Source organism: Heptranchias perlo, chromosome 40 (genome assembly GCF_035084215.1).
Source record: "Heptranchias perlo isolate sHepPer1 chromosome 40, sHepPer1.hap1, whole genome shotgun sequence".
NCBI classification, from domain to species: Eukaryota; Metazoa; Chordata; class Chondrichthyes; order Hexanchiformes; family Hexanchidae; genus Heptranchias; species Heptranchias perlo.
In genome coordinates this window covers 2,026,140-2,042,207 of record NC_090364.1, presented here as the reverse complement: position 1 = coordinate 2,042,207, position 16,068 = coordinate 2,026,140, and the positions used below count along the sequence as shown (strand labels likewise).

The 16,068-nt window shown below is 50.3% G+C and overlaps 1 protein-coding gene across 1 annotated transcript; it reads left to right on the top strand.

Annotated features, from left to right (window-relative positions):
- Positions 1–63: 63 nt before the first annotated feature.
- Positions 64–15,850, top strand: LOC137305403 (endoplasmic reticulum resident protein 27). Its single transcript, XM_067974233.1, has 7 exons — positions 64–220; positions 2,148–2,239; positions 3,736–3,873; positions 9,421–9,540; positions 10,521–10,646; positions 11,774–11,971; positions 15,733–15,850. The coding sequence occupies exons 1-7, from the start codon at positions 64–66 to the stop codon at positions 15,772–15,774; spliced, it is 873 nt and encodes a 290-aa protein (XP_067830334.1). The 3' UTR covers positions 15,775–15,850.
- The last annotated feature ends 218 nt before the right edge of the window (positions 15,851–16,068 follow it).

The window sequence follows — 16,068 nt, the reverse complement described above, 5'->3', positions numbered from 1 at the left end:
CCACACATCAATTGCAGAGGTCGGGCAGTCCCAGCTGGCAGTGCGTGTGTGTTCCCGCTCAGTATGACGACTCGTTCTCTGCTGCTCCTCGCTCTGCTTTCCCTCTGCTCCGTCTGGGCGGACGATGAGGCTCTGGTCAATGACGAAGGGAAAGGAGGAGAAGCGGAAGGAAAATCGGAGGAAAGAGAGAAAAAATTCGAAAGGCCACTTCCCCCCAAAGGTAGGAAGCTGCTGGATGATCAGAGGGGGTCGGTCATGAGGGGAGGGCTTCAAATTCAGGGGACTGTTTAAACTTCTTATTTGTACAGCGATTTGTCCAGTGTTTGTTCAACGGTGCTGAGTGCAGGTAACGTGTCAGTTAAGCATTTGCTGACCCAATCGCCAATCGATTCAATTCACACAATCCTGTTTTAAATGAACGATCTGTCGCCATATTCAGTGTCTCCAGATTCCAACCCTCACCCAGCTTTCACTCTGGGCGCACACTTTGCCCGTGTGGCGCACTGCGACACAGACTGGGCACAAGGCGTGGACATCTCTCCATGCCTCCCCGTCAACCATTTACCCAACTCGGCCAAGCCGTCACTGCGAGGCAGGGAGTCAAGGTCGAACAATGAGGTGGAGTCACCGGGATAAACAGAGGCAACTCGAGGCACCTGGGTACCAGGGAGACAGTGGCCGGTGCCCACCACGGTCTGGTGCCCACCACGGGCTGTTACTCACCAGGGGCTGGTGCCCACCACGGTCTGGTGCCCACCACAGGCTGTTACTCACCAGGGGCTGGTACTCATTACGGGCTGGTACTCATTGTGGGCTGGTACTCGTTACGGGCTGGTACTCGTTACGGGCTGGTACTCGTTACGGGCTGGTACTCGTTACGGGCTGGCCTCAGAGGAGGAGAGGGGAAAAGAATAATAAATACCCTCCCACACAAAAATTAAACTTCCATTTCACTCTTTGTTGACGTGGAATCGGCTGCTCGACCAGGGATTGCAGAATCAGCCTGATCTTTCTTCTGAACTGGGGGATGCTGAGGCCAATGATAGGTGACTGAGTTTGGGTAAATCAGAGGCCGGGGCCCACACCGGGGACCTACCTGAGCTGGGAGCTTCATTCATAAACCGGCCCTGCATTTCCATACTGAGCCACACCTGACAATCGTTACTTTAATGAACGTTTATGGCAAAAGAATTCAGCGGCCAAACATGTTACACTGTGTGCATCCTTCTAGAACAATCCAGCACTCGATCTACACTCTGTGACCGTGTCAGTAATGATGAATTACCCATGAGAAAAATGCAGGAACTCGTTGCACCTGAAACCTCCGGAGTTATTGATCTCAAAGCAAATTATTGAATTCACTTTGGCTACACACAGCATGGGGGGAAAGAGTGAACGGCAGGGGGAGAGAGAGAGGGACAAGCTGCAAGTTACACGTGTCCTACAGCACAAGAGCAGTTAAAAAAATCCCAGAGACTCGCACCTGCGTCAGAAGGTCGTGGGGTCAAGTCCCACTCCAGAGATATGAGCACAAAATCCAGGCCGACGCTCCCAGTGCAGGACTGAGGGAGTGCTGCACTGTCGGAGGTGCCGTCTTTCGGTTGAGATGTTAAACCGAGGCCCCGTCTGCCCTCTCAGGTGGATGTTAAAGATCGCCATGGTGCTACTTGATAAAGAGCCACCTTGCTGTGCCCAAAATCAGCTGCTGCATTTTTCTACATTACACAGTGGCTGCTCATCAAAGTACGTGAGATGATTTGGGATCAGTAGATAGATATCAGTGAGGAAGGTCATCAGTCAATCCTCGCTCCTCCATCCAGACAGACCCTACAGGTATCGCAACCCAACCTCCGCAGCATCCAACTCTTTCTGGAATAATTCCAGGCCGTCCTCTCTATCACAACTCCTCCAGTTTCTCTGTTCTAATGAAAAGGACCCCATGTCTCTCGAGTCTCTCCTCATCCCTGCTTTCAGCTACATGTTGCTTTCCTCTCAGTATTTTAAAGATATGAAGCATATCTCCCCATAACCTTCAAAGAAAAGAAACATCAGTGTGAACACGTATGAGGTTATATTTCTGAAGAAAGGAATCCTTTCTCAGTCAGAGGGGTCTTTCTCAGAGGGGTCTTATTGTGATTCTTTTACAGATGAGTCCAGAACAGTGAGGTTGCTGAACAATGTAACGAGTGCTAAAGATTTCATCAACGGGGCCCAGGTTACTGTTATCGGCTTTATCAAGGTTTGTGGTTCAACTCTCTGGTCATTATTTTTAATCTTGGTTCTCACCCCCCCTCAGCGCTCACACATGCACACAGACACAGACACAGACACACACACACAGACACACACACACACACAGACACAGATACAGACACACGCTCACAGACACAGACACACACACAGATACAGACACACAGACACAGATACAGACACACACACAGATACAGACACACACACATACACACGCTCACAGACACATGTGCACAGACACACACACACGCATGCAGACACACACACACACAGACACACACGCACACAGACACACACGCACACAGACACACACACAGATACACGCACAAAGACACAAACACATACTCACAGACACACACACGCATGCAGACACACACGCACACACACAGACACGCACACACAGACACGCACACACAGACACGCACACACACACACGCACACACAGATACACGCACAAAGACACAAACACATACTCACAGACACTCATACACGCGCACACAGACACACACAGATACACACATGGACACACACACATGCACACAGACACACACATGTGCACACAGATACACACACGGACACATGGACACACAGACATGTGGACACACATACACACATACAGACACACACATGCACACACAGACACACATGCGCACAGAGACACACACAGATTCACATACATGCACACAGACACACATACATGCGCACACAGAGATGCACACAGACACACACATGCGCAGACACACACACACGTGCACACAGACACACACACAGACACACACGTGCACACCATTTTTATTTAATTTCTCATCTTGGAGTCAGAAGGTGGTGGGTTCAAGTCCCATTCCAGAAACTTGAGCCCATAATCCAGGCTGTCACTCCCAGTGCAGTACTGAGGGAGTGCTGCACTGTCGGAGGTGCCATTTTTTGGATGCGACGTTAAACTGAGGCCCCGTCTGCCCTCTCAGGTGGATGTAAAAGATCCCATGGCCACTATCCAAACAAGAGCAGGAGAGTTCTCCCCAGTGTCCTGACCAATATTTATCCCTCAGCCAACATCATTAAAACAGATTATCTGGGCGAGGGCGGGGGCGGGGCGAGGCGGGGGAGGAAGACAGGGGGGTGAGGGCAGGGCGGGAATGGGGGCGGGGGAGGGTGGGAGCGAGGGCGAGGGCGGGGGCGGGGGCGGGAGCGAGGGCTGGGGCGGGGTTGGGGGGGCAAGGGCGGGGCGGGGGCGGGGTCGGGGTCGGGGTCGGGGGCGGGAGCGAGGGCAGGGGCGGGGTTGGGGGGGCAAGGGCGGGGTGGAGGCGGGGTCGGGGTCGGGGGCGGGGTCAGGGGCGGGGTCGGGGGCGGGAGCGAGGGCTGGGGCGGGGTCGGGGTCGGGGGCGGGGTCGGGGGCGGGGTAATTATCCAGGGTTCCTGCTCCTGATCACCGAGCATTCCGAGTTTGTTTTCCATTCTGATTTTTCCTCCCTCTCACTCCGGCAGGATCTGGAGTCCATCGACGCTGAAGCTTTCAATGAAGTGGTTCGCACGGTGAGAAACTTACCGTTTGCCGTCACTTATAACGTCGCTGTTTGGGAGAAGTATAATATCACCAAGAACACCATCAGTCTTTTCAAGAAGGTAAGAGTGAGGCTGGGATTTCTGTTTCTCGGTGGAATTACATACATCGAATGTACAGCACAGAAACAGGCCATTCGGACCAACTGGTCTTTTTTTTTATTCGTTCATGGGATGTGGGCGTCTCTGGCGAGGCCGGCATTTATTGCCCATCCCTAATTGCCCTTGAGAAGGTGGTGGTGAGCCGCCTTCTTGAACCGCTGCAGTCCGTGTGGTGACGGTTCTCCCACAGTGCTGTTAGGAAGGGAGTTCCAGGATTTTGACCCAGCGACAATGAAGGAACGGCGATATATTTCCAAGTCGGGATGGTGTGTGACTTGGAGGGGAACGTGCAGGTGGTGTTGTTCCCATGCGCCTGCTGCGCTTGTCCTTCTAGGTGGTAGAGGTCGCGGGTTTGGGAGGTGCTGTCGAAGAAGCCTTGGCGAGTTGCTGCAATGCATTCTGGAGAGTTTTCCCCCTGATTCCCATTGACTTCAATTTTACTAGGGCTCCTTGGTGCCACACTCGGTCAAATGCTGCCTTGATGTCAAGGGCAGTCACTCTCACCTCACCTCTGGAATTCAGCTCTTTTGTCCATGTTTGGACCAAGGCTGTAATGAGGTCTGGAGCCGAGTGGTCCTGGCGGAACCCAAACTGAGCATCAGTGAGCAGGTTATTAGTGAGTAAGTGCCGCTTGATAGCACTGTCGACGACACCTTCCATCACTTTGCTGATGATTGAGAGTAGACTGATGGGGTGGTAATTGGCCGGATTGGATTTGTCCTGCTTTTTGTGGACAGGACATACCTGGGCAATTTTCCACATTGTCGGGTAGATGCCAGTGTTATAGCTGTACTGGAACAGCTTGGCTAGAGGCGCAGCTAGTTCTGGAGCACAAGTCTTCAGCACTACAGCCGGGATGTTGTCGGGGCCCATAGCCTTTGCTGTATCCAGTGCACTCAGCCGTTTCTTGATATCACGTGGAGTGAATCGAATTGGCCGAAGACTGGCTTCTGTGACGATGGGGATATCGGGAGGAGGCCGAGATGGATCATCCACTCGGCACTTCTGGCTGAAGATGGTTGCAAACGCTTCAGCCTTGTCTTTTGCACTCACGTGCTGGACTCTGCCATCATGGAGGATGGGGATGTTTACGGAGCCTCCTCCTCCCGTTAGTTGTTTAATTGTCCACCACCATTCACAACTGGATGTGGCAGGACTGCAGAGCTTTGATCTGATCCGTTGGTTGTGGAATCTCTTAGCGCTGTCTATAGCATGTTGCTTCTGCTGTTTAGCATGCATGTAGTCCTGAGTTGTAGCTTCACCAGGTTGGCACCTCATTTTTAGCTACGCCAGGTGCTGCTCCTGGCATGCTCTTCTACACTCATCATTGAACCAGGGTTGATCCCCTGGCTTGTTGGTAATGGTAGAGTGAGGAATATGCCGGGCCATGAGGTTACAGATTGTGCTGGAATACAATTCTGCTGCTGCTGATGGCCCACAGCGCCTCATGGATGCTCAGTTTTGAGCTGCTAGATCTGTTCTGAATCTATCCCATTTAGCACGGTGGTAGTGCCACACAACACGTTGGATGGTGTCCTCAGTGTGAGGACGGGACTTCGTCTCCACAAGGACTGTGCGGTGGTCACTCCTACCAATACTGTCATGGACAGATGCATCTGCGACAGGTAGATTTGTGAGGATGAGGTCAAGTAAGTTTTTCCCTCGTGTTGGTTCGCTCACCACCTGCCACAGGCCCAGTCTGGCAGCTATGTCCTTTAGGACTCGGCCAGCTCGGTCAGTAGTGGTGCTACCGAGCCACTCTTGGTGATGGACATTGAAGTCCCCCACCCAGAGTACATTCTGTGCCCTTGCTACCCTCAGTGCTTCCTCCAAGTGGTGCTCAACATGGAGGAGGACTGATTCATCAGCTGAGGGAGGACGGTAGGTGGTAATCAGCAGGACGTTTCCTTGCTCATGTTTGACCTGATGCCATGAGATTTCATGGGGTCCAGAGTCAATGTTGAGGACTCCCAGGGCCACTCCCTCCTGACTGTATATCACTGTACCGCCACCTCTGGTGGGTCTGTCCTGCCGGTGGGACAGGACATACCCAGGGATGGTGATGGAAGTGTCTGGGACGTTGGCTGAAAGGTATGATTCTGTGAGTGTGGCTATGTCAGGCTGTTGCTTGACTCGTCTGTGGGACAGCTCTCCCAATTTTGGCACAAGTCCCCAGATGTTAGTGAGGAGGACTTTGCAGGGTCGACTGGGCTTGGTTTGCCTTTGTCGTGTCCGGTGCCCAGTGGTCCGTCCGGTTTTATACTTATTATGTCTTTTCGTAGCGAGATTGTCCAACTGAGTGTCTTGCTAGGCCATTTCAGAGGGCAATAAAGAATCGATCACATTGCTGTGGGTCTGGAGTCACGTATAGGCCAGACCGGGTAAGGACGGCAGGTTTCCTTCCCTAAAGGACATTAGTGAACCAGATGGGTTTTTACGACAATCCGGTAGTTTCATGGCCATCATTACTGATACTAGTACTTTTTCAATTCCATATTTTATTTAATTGAATTTAAATTCCCCAGTTGCTGTGGCAGGATTTGAACTCATGACTCTGGATTATTAGTCCAGTAACATAACCACTATACTACTGTACCCTATGCTGGTGTTTATGCTCCACACGAGCCTCCTCCCTCCCTACTTCATCTCCCCCTATCAGCATATCCTTCTATTCCTTTCTCCCTCATGTTTATCGAGTTTCCCCTTAAATGTATCGATGTTTCGTCTCAACTCCTCCTTGTGGGAGCGAGTTCCACATTCTCACCACCCGCTGGGTAAAGAAGTTTCTCCCGAATTCCTTATTGGATTTATTATAACTCTCTTATATTTATGGCCCCTCGCTTTGGACTCTCCCACAAGTGGAAACATTTTCCACATTTCATTCCACAGTCAGGAATACGTCAAAAGAAGAAAACTCCACCTCCAGAGGTTAAACACCTGGAAAGGTGACTTCACGAGCTTGCCTTCAATTTTCTCATGTGTGGGAACTGGGCGCAGTGAGTTAGTGAGACTCTTGTATCTCTAGGACCTGGGATCAAATCCAGCCCAGACTGATGGACGGATCTGCTGGCTGTAAAATTCGACCTGAACGTGAGCACTAAAATGGGGCAGTGTCACGTCGTCCGCCCGTTATACGCCCCCGCCCGATATTCAGTACATCGTCCGCCCGTTATACGCCCCGCCCGATATTCAGTACATCGTCCGCCCGTTATACGCCCCCGACCAATATTCAGTACATCGTCCGCCCGTTATACGCCCCGCCCGATATTCAGTACATCGTCCGCCCGTTATACGCCCCGCCCGATATTCAGTGCATCGTCCGCCCGTTATACGCCCCGCCCGATATTCAGTGCATCGTCCGCCCGTTATACGCCCCGCCCGATATTCAGTACATCGTCCGCCCGTTATACGCCCCGCCTGATATTCAGTACATCGTCCGCCCGTTATACGCCCCGCCCGATATTCAGTACATCGTCCGCCCGTTATACGCCCCGCCCGATATTCAGTACCATTGACTTCAATGGAAGCCCAGTTGAGTCCTAAAATGGCAACCGGGGTCTTATGTGCATCAGAGGACCCCTATTTGCATATTGAAGGGTCCTATCTGTTGACTCAGGTGGGTGCTCTGGCCCCCCCGGGTACGCCCCAGGGGAAGATACCATCGACCACATCATCATCGGCAGGATCGGGGTGGTAAATCGTCCCCCTACATTTTCACCCCCCCGCCCCCCAAGAATTTTACCATACAAATTGTGCACAGTTCCTGTTTGACGCGTAAGGGGTCTGAAAATTAGCTTTCATTCCATGTTTTCATACCTCACAAAGACAATTCCGCTCCCTCGGCTCATGCTTTGCAGTGTTATGCTCCTCATCCAAGTACTTCTGCTCTGAGCTCCTCGGATCAGTTCCCAGAGGTCACTCCAGGTATCAGTCACCACCAGAATACACGTTGGGAAATAGCAAAGGGCCAACTTACCTTGTCCTCCCTCAGTGGACAACTGCTTCTCATGGGTCTTGGAAGCTGCCTCCAGGTTCTCTGTCTCCGTTGATGCCCAGCGGGAGAGACTGGTACGGCTCTAACCCATGGGCACCGTTAGACTGGTGGTGGTTACATTGTTGGCGCAGCTGTATCTGAATCTGGGAGGGAGCGTTTGGTGCCCACAGTGGAAGGAATGGTTCCACATCTTTTGGTGTCTTTCAATCTCTCCCAAAACTAAAGGGAAAAAAGGAAAGGATAAATTCAATGAATTCCATCAAAGGGGTTCGGGAATGCAGGGTGTATGTGCACAAATCGTTGAAGGTGGCAGGGCAGGGCAGGTTGAGAAAGCGGTTAAAAAAAGCATACGGGATCCTGGGCTTTATAAATAGAGACATGGAGTACAAAAGTATGGAAGTCATGATGAACCTTTTATAAAACACTGGTCTGACCACAACTGGAGTATTGTGTCCAGTTCTGGGCACCGCACTTTAGGAAGGATGTGAAGGCCTTACAGAGGGTGCAGAAAAGATTTACTTGACTGGTTCCAGGGATGAGGGACTTTAGATACGTGGATAGACTGGAGAAACTGGGGTTGTTCTCCTTGGAACAGAGACGGCTGAGAGGAGATTTGATAGAGGTATTCAAAATCATGAAGGGTATAGTCAGTGTAGATAGAGAGAAACTGTTCCCATTGGCGGAAGGGTCAAGGACCAGAGGACATAGACTTAAGGTGATTGGCAAAAGAACCAAAGGTGACATGAGGAGAAACTTTTTTACACGGCGAGTGGTTAGGATCTGGAATGCACTGCCTGAGGGGGTGGTGGAGGCAGATTCAATCATGGCCTTCAAAAGGGAACTGGATAAGTACTTGAAAGGAAAAATTTTGCAGGGCTACGGGGATAGGGCGGGGGAGTGGGACTAGCTGGATTGCTCTTGCATAGAGCCGGCACGGACTTGATGGGCTGAATGGCCTCCTTCCGTGTTGTAACCTTTCTATGATTCTATTAAATTATATTTTACATTAGATAGAGGGCTGACACTCACCTGATGGTTTAAGGCACTGCCTTGTGTTGTACTGAACCATATGGAGCAGAAAGTCTCAAGTTCGACTCTTGGTCTGTCCCGAATTAGCTGAGTCAGCCAGAGCAATAACTGGGGCTAATGTTGATCTTAGTGTTCCTGGGCTAGGGAGGGGGGAAAGTCAGCCAAAGTTCCCCACTCCCAATGACCTTTGCTAAAAGTGAACATGGACGGACATGAGATGAGGACAGGTTTAGTCGTGGATGTGATGCCCTCCAGTGTCGAGTAGTCCACCAACCGTCACTTTGGTTCACAGATTGAGAATGGCACTGGATCGAGGTACCAGAGTGTGACTAATGTCCGGAATTGGATCCCAGAAAAATGGGAAGGGGGCAAAACTGGCAAAAACATGGCGGTCTGTGAATGCCATTTAGATTGTGAGTTTTATTGTCATTGTAAGAGAGATGAAAGGGATGAATATCTCTTAACTTACTCTTCCTTTCTTTCAGTTTGATGAACCACGTGCTGATTATCAATTTGAGGACGGAGGGCTGGCGTCAAATTTAACACCGATTCTTCAGTTTCTGCGACACAATGAAATGCACCTGGTGACTGAATACAATCACATGGTAATCTCTGCTACTACTGACTCCGGGGACGTGCACCAGGCTTTCAACTCAATCCGAATCGCAACTAAACACCAGTGCAGACTCCGAGAGCCTAGCGGCCCGTTTCTGGGCTTGGACATGACTCTAGTTTGAACCAATACACGACCTCCAATTAAACTGTAACGCTCGGACAAGGGGGCATGAGGTCACACTAGTAAATTTAGGACTGATGTCCTTTGCATAATGAGCAACTCATGGGATGGATCCCAGGTGAGACAGTGAAGGGGGAACCCTGGAATTATTTAGGAAGGAGTTAGAGGCTGTGATTGGAGAGTATCCGTCAGTCTGTTCTCCATGGATGAGTTAAGATGGGTCATTGACCTCTCTCACCCGTCTCGCAAACCACCTTAAGCCAGGCAAAGACAATTGTCCCAACCCTCCCAGATTGTCCTGGAGTCTCTGGGAATTAAAGATGTATTTCCAGGACACTGCTGGGGAGAAAAATCATAGGGCATTAAAAAATATTGTTCTTAAAAAAAATTTCTTTATTAGTTATAACAATATTGGAGATGGAACAGTCTACAATCGTCCAATCGGGTAACATAGACTCTGATCACTTTCTATTTGGCCGTGGGAAGGTGCAGCTCGATCTGGATGGACGTGTCGGGCGACCAATGGCGGGAGCGAGGGGGTGGGGAAGTTGATGGAGGGAGGTCATGTGATGAAACCTCCCAGAATATGTCCAACCAGAGTTGGCAACTGTCCCGACAACAAGCACCACCAACGAATAAAGCCAGGAGACTTTGTCCCCTCCAATCCAGCCAAGCCCCAGAGACCAAACAAATTCTCCCAGCTGCTAAATACTCAGTGCCCCCAACACAAGTACACCCAGTACAATGAACCATGTGTGATTGGACCTCGACAAGTACAATGACTCTGGGAAAAATACCTTCTTTGAATGTAAACTCTTGAAAATATTATTTTTTTCCCCCTCTCCCCAGGATGCATCCCAGATTTTTGGCTCGAGGATTCCCTATCATCTACTGCTTCTAGTGAGTAAGAAATCGGAGAAATATCAGCCCTTGCTGAAGAAGTTCAAGGCAGTTGCCCCTGAGTTTAAGGGGAAGGTGAGCGACTGGTAACATGGAGCAGGCGGAGACCTGGTCTACGAAGGGCTGGGTTTATCACTTCATACAATTGTACCTTTGTTTTGTTTGACATTTAATTCAACAGCTTGCACTTCAGAGAGTGATGCCAAGAGTTTGAGGGAATCCATCCTGTCTCTGCGTCACTGGGTGAATTGCTGGGCTGCAGCAACAAACTGGAACTCCAAAAACACAGCCATCTAGAGCACAGGCAGAGCAATTATATACATGTGGACATGTCTATCCCCATCATAGAATGATACAGCACAGAAGGAGGCCATTCGGCCCATCACCCCTGTGCCGGCTCTTGGAAAGAGCTGTCCAATTAGTCCCACTCCCCTGCCCTTTCCCCATAGTCCTGCTGTGAGGAGCAATCTGTGGCCTGGGTTTAAATCCAGCTGAGACCAGTGAAAGTGGGCAAGTCTCAATCCCGCTGCTACTGGACATAATCTCACAGCAAATACACTGTCTGGTCGAGCACAACACGGCAGTAAATTGTCCATCTCTCTCGGAGTCCAGTGGGTGGTGTGGGAAGTGAAGCGGGTGCAGCAGGGGGCGTCTTCTGAGGTTTGGGGGGGGCTGACGGACGTTATGGGGCAGATAGAGAGAGCTCTATTCTGCACCTTGCTGCACTGACCTGCAAGATCTTAACGCTGACACGAGGAGGGGTCATTTTAACCTAACCTGCCCATGCAGGAAGTTAACAGGATCGGATTGGGCGCCCACTTTACACTCCGCCCACCTTCACTTTCCATTGAACGTGGCTCCGACCCTCTCAGACTCCCCCCCCCCCCCCGAGGCGGGTCGCCTAATGTTACCTCCTCTGTGCCTCAAATGGAGAGTGTTCTGTTCCCAGCACTGACATCCCTCACCTCGAGGAGCCCGAAATAATTCCCACACTCTCGAGTCCTGCTAATTCCTAACAACACATCAGGGAGCTTGTTGGGGGGTGGGGGAGGTCGGTTTGAATTTAAACGAGGTTTGGCTTTCTGCCAGTGACAAGTGGCAGATTCTCAGGAAGGAATCATGTGATTGCTGATATCAGCTTTTATCTCCTAAACTCACCTGGTGTAGACACTAACTGCAGCTCACCCTCTGATCCCTCACAGGTGATTTTTATTCTGGTTGACACAGACTTGAAAGGAAATAATCGTGTGATTTCATATTTCAATGTGAAGGAAGTGGACCTCCCAGTTATCTGTCTCTTTTATGTTCTGACTGAGTCAGTGGATGTGATAAAAGCCACTGAGGTCACCCCCGAGTCCATACGGAAGTTCTGCAACGACTTCATGAAGAGCAATGAGAAGGTGGGTGACAGGGCCGCCATCCGTTAAACATTGGGATATCTGTAATTAATGCATATCACTCGGGCTCCTCCAGCCCCACAACCCTCCGAGATCTCTGCCTTCCTCCAATTCTGGTCTCTTGCACATCCCCGATTTTGATCGCTCCACCATTGGCGGCCGTGCCTTCAGCTGCCTGGGCCCTGAGCTCTGGAATTCCCTCCCTAAACCTCTCCGCCTCTCTCTCCTGCTTTGAGATGCTCCTTAAAACCTACCTTTTGGTCACCTGTCCCAATATCTCCTTATGTGGCTCGGTGTCAAATTTTGTTTGATAATCGCTCCTGTGAAGCCCCTTGGGCCGTTTCACCACGTTAAAGGCGCTATATAAATGCAAGTTGTTGTTACTGTAATATAACGAGTCTTTGTGTGGGAGCCGCTATAAAGTCCCATAACCTCCAGCCTTCACCGTCCGTCTGTCTGAGGACACCAGCACAGTCCTGGCTTGGCCAGCAGAGGGCACTCACATAGTGTCAGGACACAAAGTGAAGAGAATTCATTCAACAGGAGGGTCGACACCAGCAGAGTCTCCGAAACACCAAACATCTCACCCACAGAGAGAGAAACTCAGCGGCTGAGTCAGCTCTCGCCTCTTGGCAACGAGGGCAACTTTTCTGCTCATTAAACTGAAGCCAATGAAAATTTTCCACTGTCGGCGACAGCATCAAACAATTGCACATCAGGTACAGCACGGGTTAGATACAGAGTAAAGCTCCCTCTACACTGACCCATCAAACACTCCCAGGGCAGGTACAGGGTTAGATACAGAGTAAAGCTCCCTCTACACTGACCCATCAAACACTCCCAGGGCAGGTACAGGGTTAGATACAGAGTAAAGCTCCCTCTACACTGACCCATCAAACACTCCCAGGGCAGGTACAGGGTTAGATACAGAGTAAAGCTCCCTCTACACTGTCCCATCAAACACTCCCAGGGCAGGTACAGGGTTAGACACAGAGTAAAGCTCCCTCTACACTGTCCCATCAAACACTCCCAGGGCAGGTACAGGGTTAGATACAGAGTAAAGCTCCCTCTACACTGTCCCATCAAACACTCCCAGGGCAGGTACAGCACGGGTTAGATACAGAGTAAAGCTCCCTCTACACTGTCCCATCAAACACTCCCAGGGCAGGTACAGCACGGGTTAGATACAGAGTAAAGCTCCTTCTACACTGTCCCATCAAACACTCCCAGGGCAGGTACAGGGTTAGATACAGAGTAAAGCTCCCTCTACACTGTCCCATCAAACACTCCCAGGGCAGGTACAGCACGGGTTAGATACAGAGTAAAGCTCCCTCTACACTGTCCCATCAAACACTCCCAGGGCAGGTACAGGGTTAGATACAGAGTAAAGCTCCCTCTACACTGTCCCATCAAACACTCCCAGGGCAGGTACAGCGTTAGATACAGAGTAAAGCTCCCTCTACACTGTTCCATCAAACACTCCCAGGGCAGGTACAGGGTTAGATACAGAGTAAAGCTCCCTCTACACTGTCCCATCAAACACTCCCAGGGCAGGTACAGCGTTAGATACAGAGTAAAGCTCCCTCTACACTGTCCCGTCACACACTCCCAGGGCAGGTACAGGGTTAGATACAGAGTAAAGTTCTCTCTATCCCAATAATGTGCCTCAATCTCTGAAGAGTGCCCAAACACATTTCTATTCCAACACTAGCCATCCTCACAGCCTGTGAATGAAACATCCTGTTTATGCCCAATTAGTGCTATGCACTCTGGACTGATGTGAACTGTGTTGAGTGCACCAGCACATTGAACAGACACTGACACAGCCAGCAGACCGGGGAGACCTTGACACGAATCTGAGTTGACAGCACATTGTGCAAACTCCATCCTTACTACTACTACAACAACAACTTGCATTTATATAGCGCCTTTAACGTAGTGAAACGTCCCAAGGTGCTTCACAGGAGCGATTATCAAACAAAATTTGACACCGAGCCACATAAGGAGATATTAGGACAGGCGACCAAAAGCTTGGTCGAAGAGGTAGGTTTTTAAGGAGCATCTTAAAGGAGGAGAGGGAGGCGGAGAGGTTTAGGGAGGGAATTCCAGAGCTCAGGGCCCAGGCAGCTGAAGGCACGGCCGCCAATGGTGGGGCGATGAAAATCAGAGATACGCAAGAGGAGGAGCGCAGAGATCTCGGAGGGTTGTGGGGCTGGAGGAGGTTACAGAGATAGGGAGGGGCGAGGCCATGGAGGGATTTGAAACACAAGGATAAGAATTTTAAAATCGAGGCATTCCCGCACCAGGAGCCAATGTAGGTCAGCGAGCACAGGGGGTGATGGGTGAACGGGACTTGGTGCGAGTTAGGATACGGGGCAGCAGAGTTTTGGTTGAGCTCAAGTTTATGGAGGGTGGAAGGTGGGAGGCCGGCCAGGAGAGCATTGGAATAGTCGAGTCTAGAAGTAACAAAGGCACGGATGAGGGTTTCAGCAGCAGAGGCGGGGACGGGCGATGTTACGGAGGTGGAAGTAGGTGGTCTTGGTGATGGAGCGGAGATGGGGTCAGAAGCTCATCTCAGGGTCGAATAGGACGCCGAGGTTGTGAACGGTCTGGTTCAGCCTCAGACAGTGGCCGGGGAGAGGGATGGAGTCGGTGGCCTAGGGAATGGAGTTTGCAGCGGGGACCGAAGACAATGGCTTCGGTCTTCCCAATATTTAGTTGGAGGAAATTTTTGCTCATCCAGTACAGGCAATACTCTGTAATTTTCCTGGCAATTTACCAGTAAATGGCAATGCTGCCACGGAAGGCAGGTGGGTGAAAGGGTTAATCTCGCCTGGATTAACCAGTTGAGCTGAACGTGTTTCTCCCAGCTCACTGAGACATGTCGACAGGTTCCTGCAGCTGCTGGCACTGCCGGTCCCTCGATAACATAACAGTGTATGAAGATTAAAAGCCAGACTTTCCACATAATTGTGGAAAACAATTTCACTTGTCCTTTCAGCCTAAGCACGCTGGTGCTGTGATTCACATTGTTTTCCAGTTCTAATTTTAGTGAATCAAATCATACACCATTGTGTTAAATAAGGACAAAGTGCCTGGGGCCGAGCCACATCCACAGATGGGCCATCAATCGCAGGATGGGAGGAGCACAGCACTGCAGCACACACTCAAAGATCACAAGTTATTACTCCAATCAGTTCAATTCATCAATGATGAATAACATATCCATTGGGTGGGAGAGGGTGAAACAGCATCCCTGTCAGACCCTTGTCCTGTGAGTGCTAAGTCCTATTTTCGAGTTTCACACCACCTACTGTTAAGGCTGTCCCTTCAACAGAAGGTCGAGGGGTGATCTGATTGAGGAGTTTAAAACGATAAAGCGATTTGATAGGTTAGATACGGAGAAACGATTTCCTCTGGTGGGAGAGTCGAGAACAAGGGGGGCACAATCTTAAAATTACAGCTCGGCCGTTCAGGAGTGAAATCAGGAAGCACTTTTTCACACAAAGGGGAGTGGGAATCTGGAACTCTCCCCCACAAAGGGCCGTGAATGCTGGGGGTCGATTGGACCTTTCAACTGAGATCGATAGATTCTTGTTGGGTATCGAGGGATATGGAACAAAGGTGGGAAAAGGGAGTTGAGGTTCAGATCAGCCGTGAACTGATTAAATGACAGAGATTAAAGCACAGAGAGAGAAGAGATAGAGTGGTGACAGGATTTAAAGTTTTACAGAAGACTGATGCTGCACCTTCTCCTTTTTCAGAGCACTGAACCTCCTCCAAAACCACCATCTGAAGAGTTGTGAATGATCAGAAATGGCATTTTCTTTATTTTTTTGCATTTTCTTACATTACAATCAACTTTCCCACATCACGACAATGTGCCTCAAATAAAGCTTCAAGAATCACTGTCAAAGGACTGGTTAATGATCCCATACTGACTGCAGGGTCAAACCCAAAATATTAACCTGGCTTTTCTCTTTCAGGTACCGACTGACCTGCTGTGTATTTCCAACAGTTTTATCTTTACTCTGTATCTAACTGTCTGGGACAGTGTAGAGGGAGCTTTACTCTGTATCTAACCCTGTACCTGCCCTGGG

Coding starts and splice junctions, on each gene's coding strand:
- LOC137305403 (XM_067974233.1), top strand. CDS start 64: ATGACGACTCGTTCTCTGCTGCTCCTCGCTCTGCTTTCCCTCTGCTCC. Junction 3,874..9,420: donor CCATCAGTCTTTTCAAGAAG/GTAAGAGTGAGG, acceptor CCTTTCTTTCAG/TTTGATGAACCACGTGCTGA. Junction 10,647..11,773: donor CCCCTGAGTTTAAGGGGAAG/GTGAGCGACTGG, acceptor GATCCCTCACAG/GTGATTTTTATTCTGGTTGA.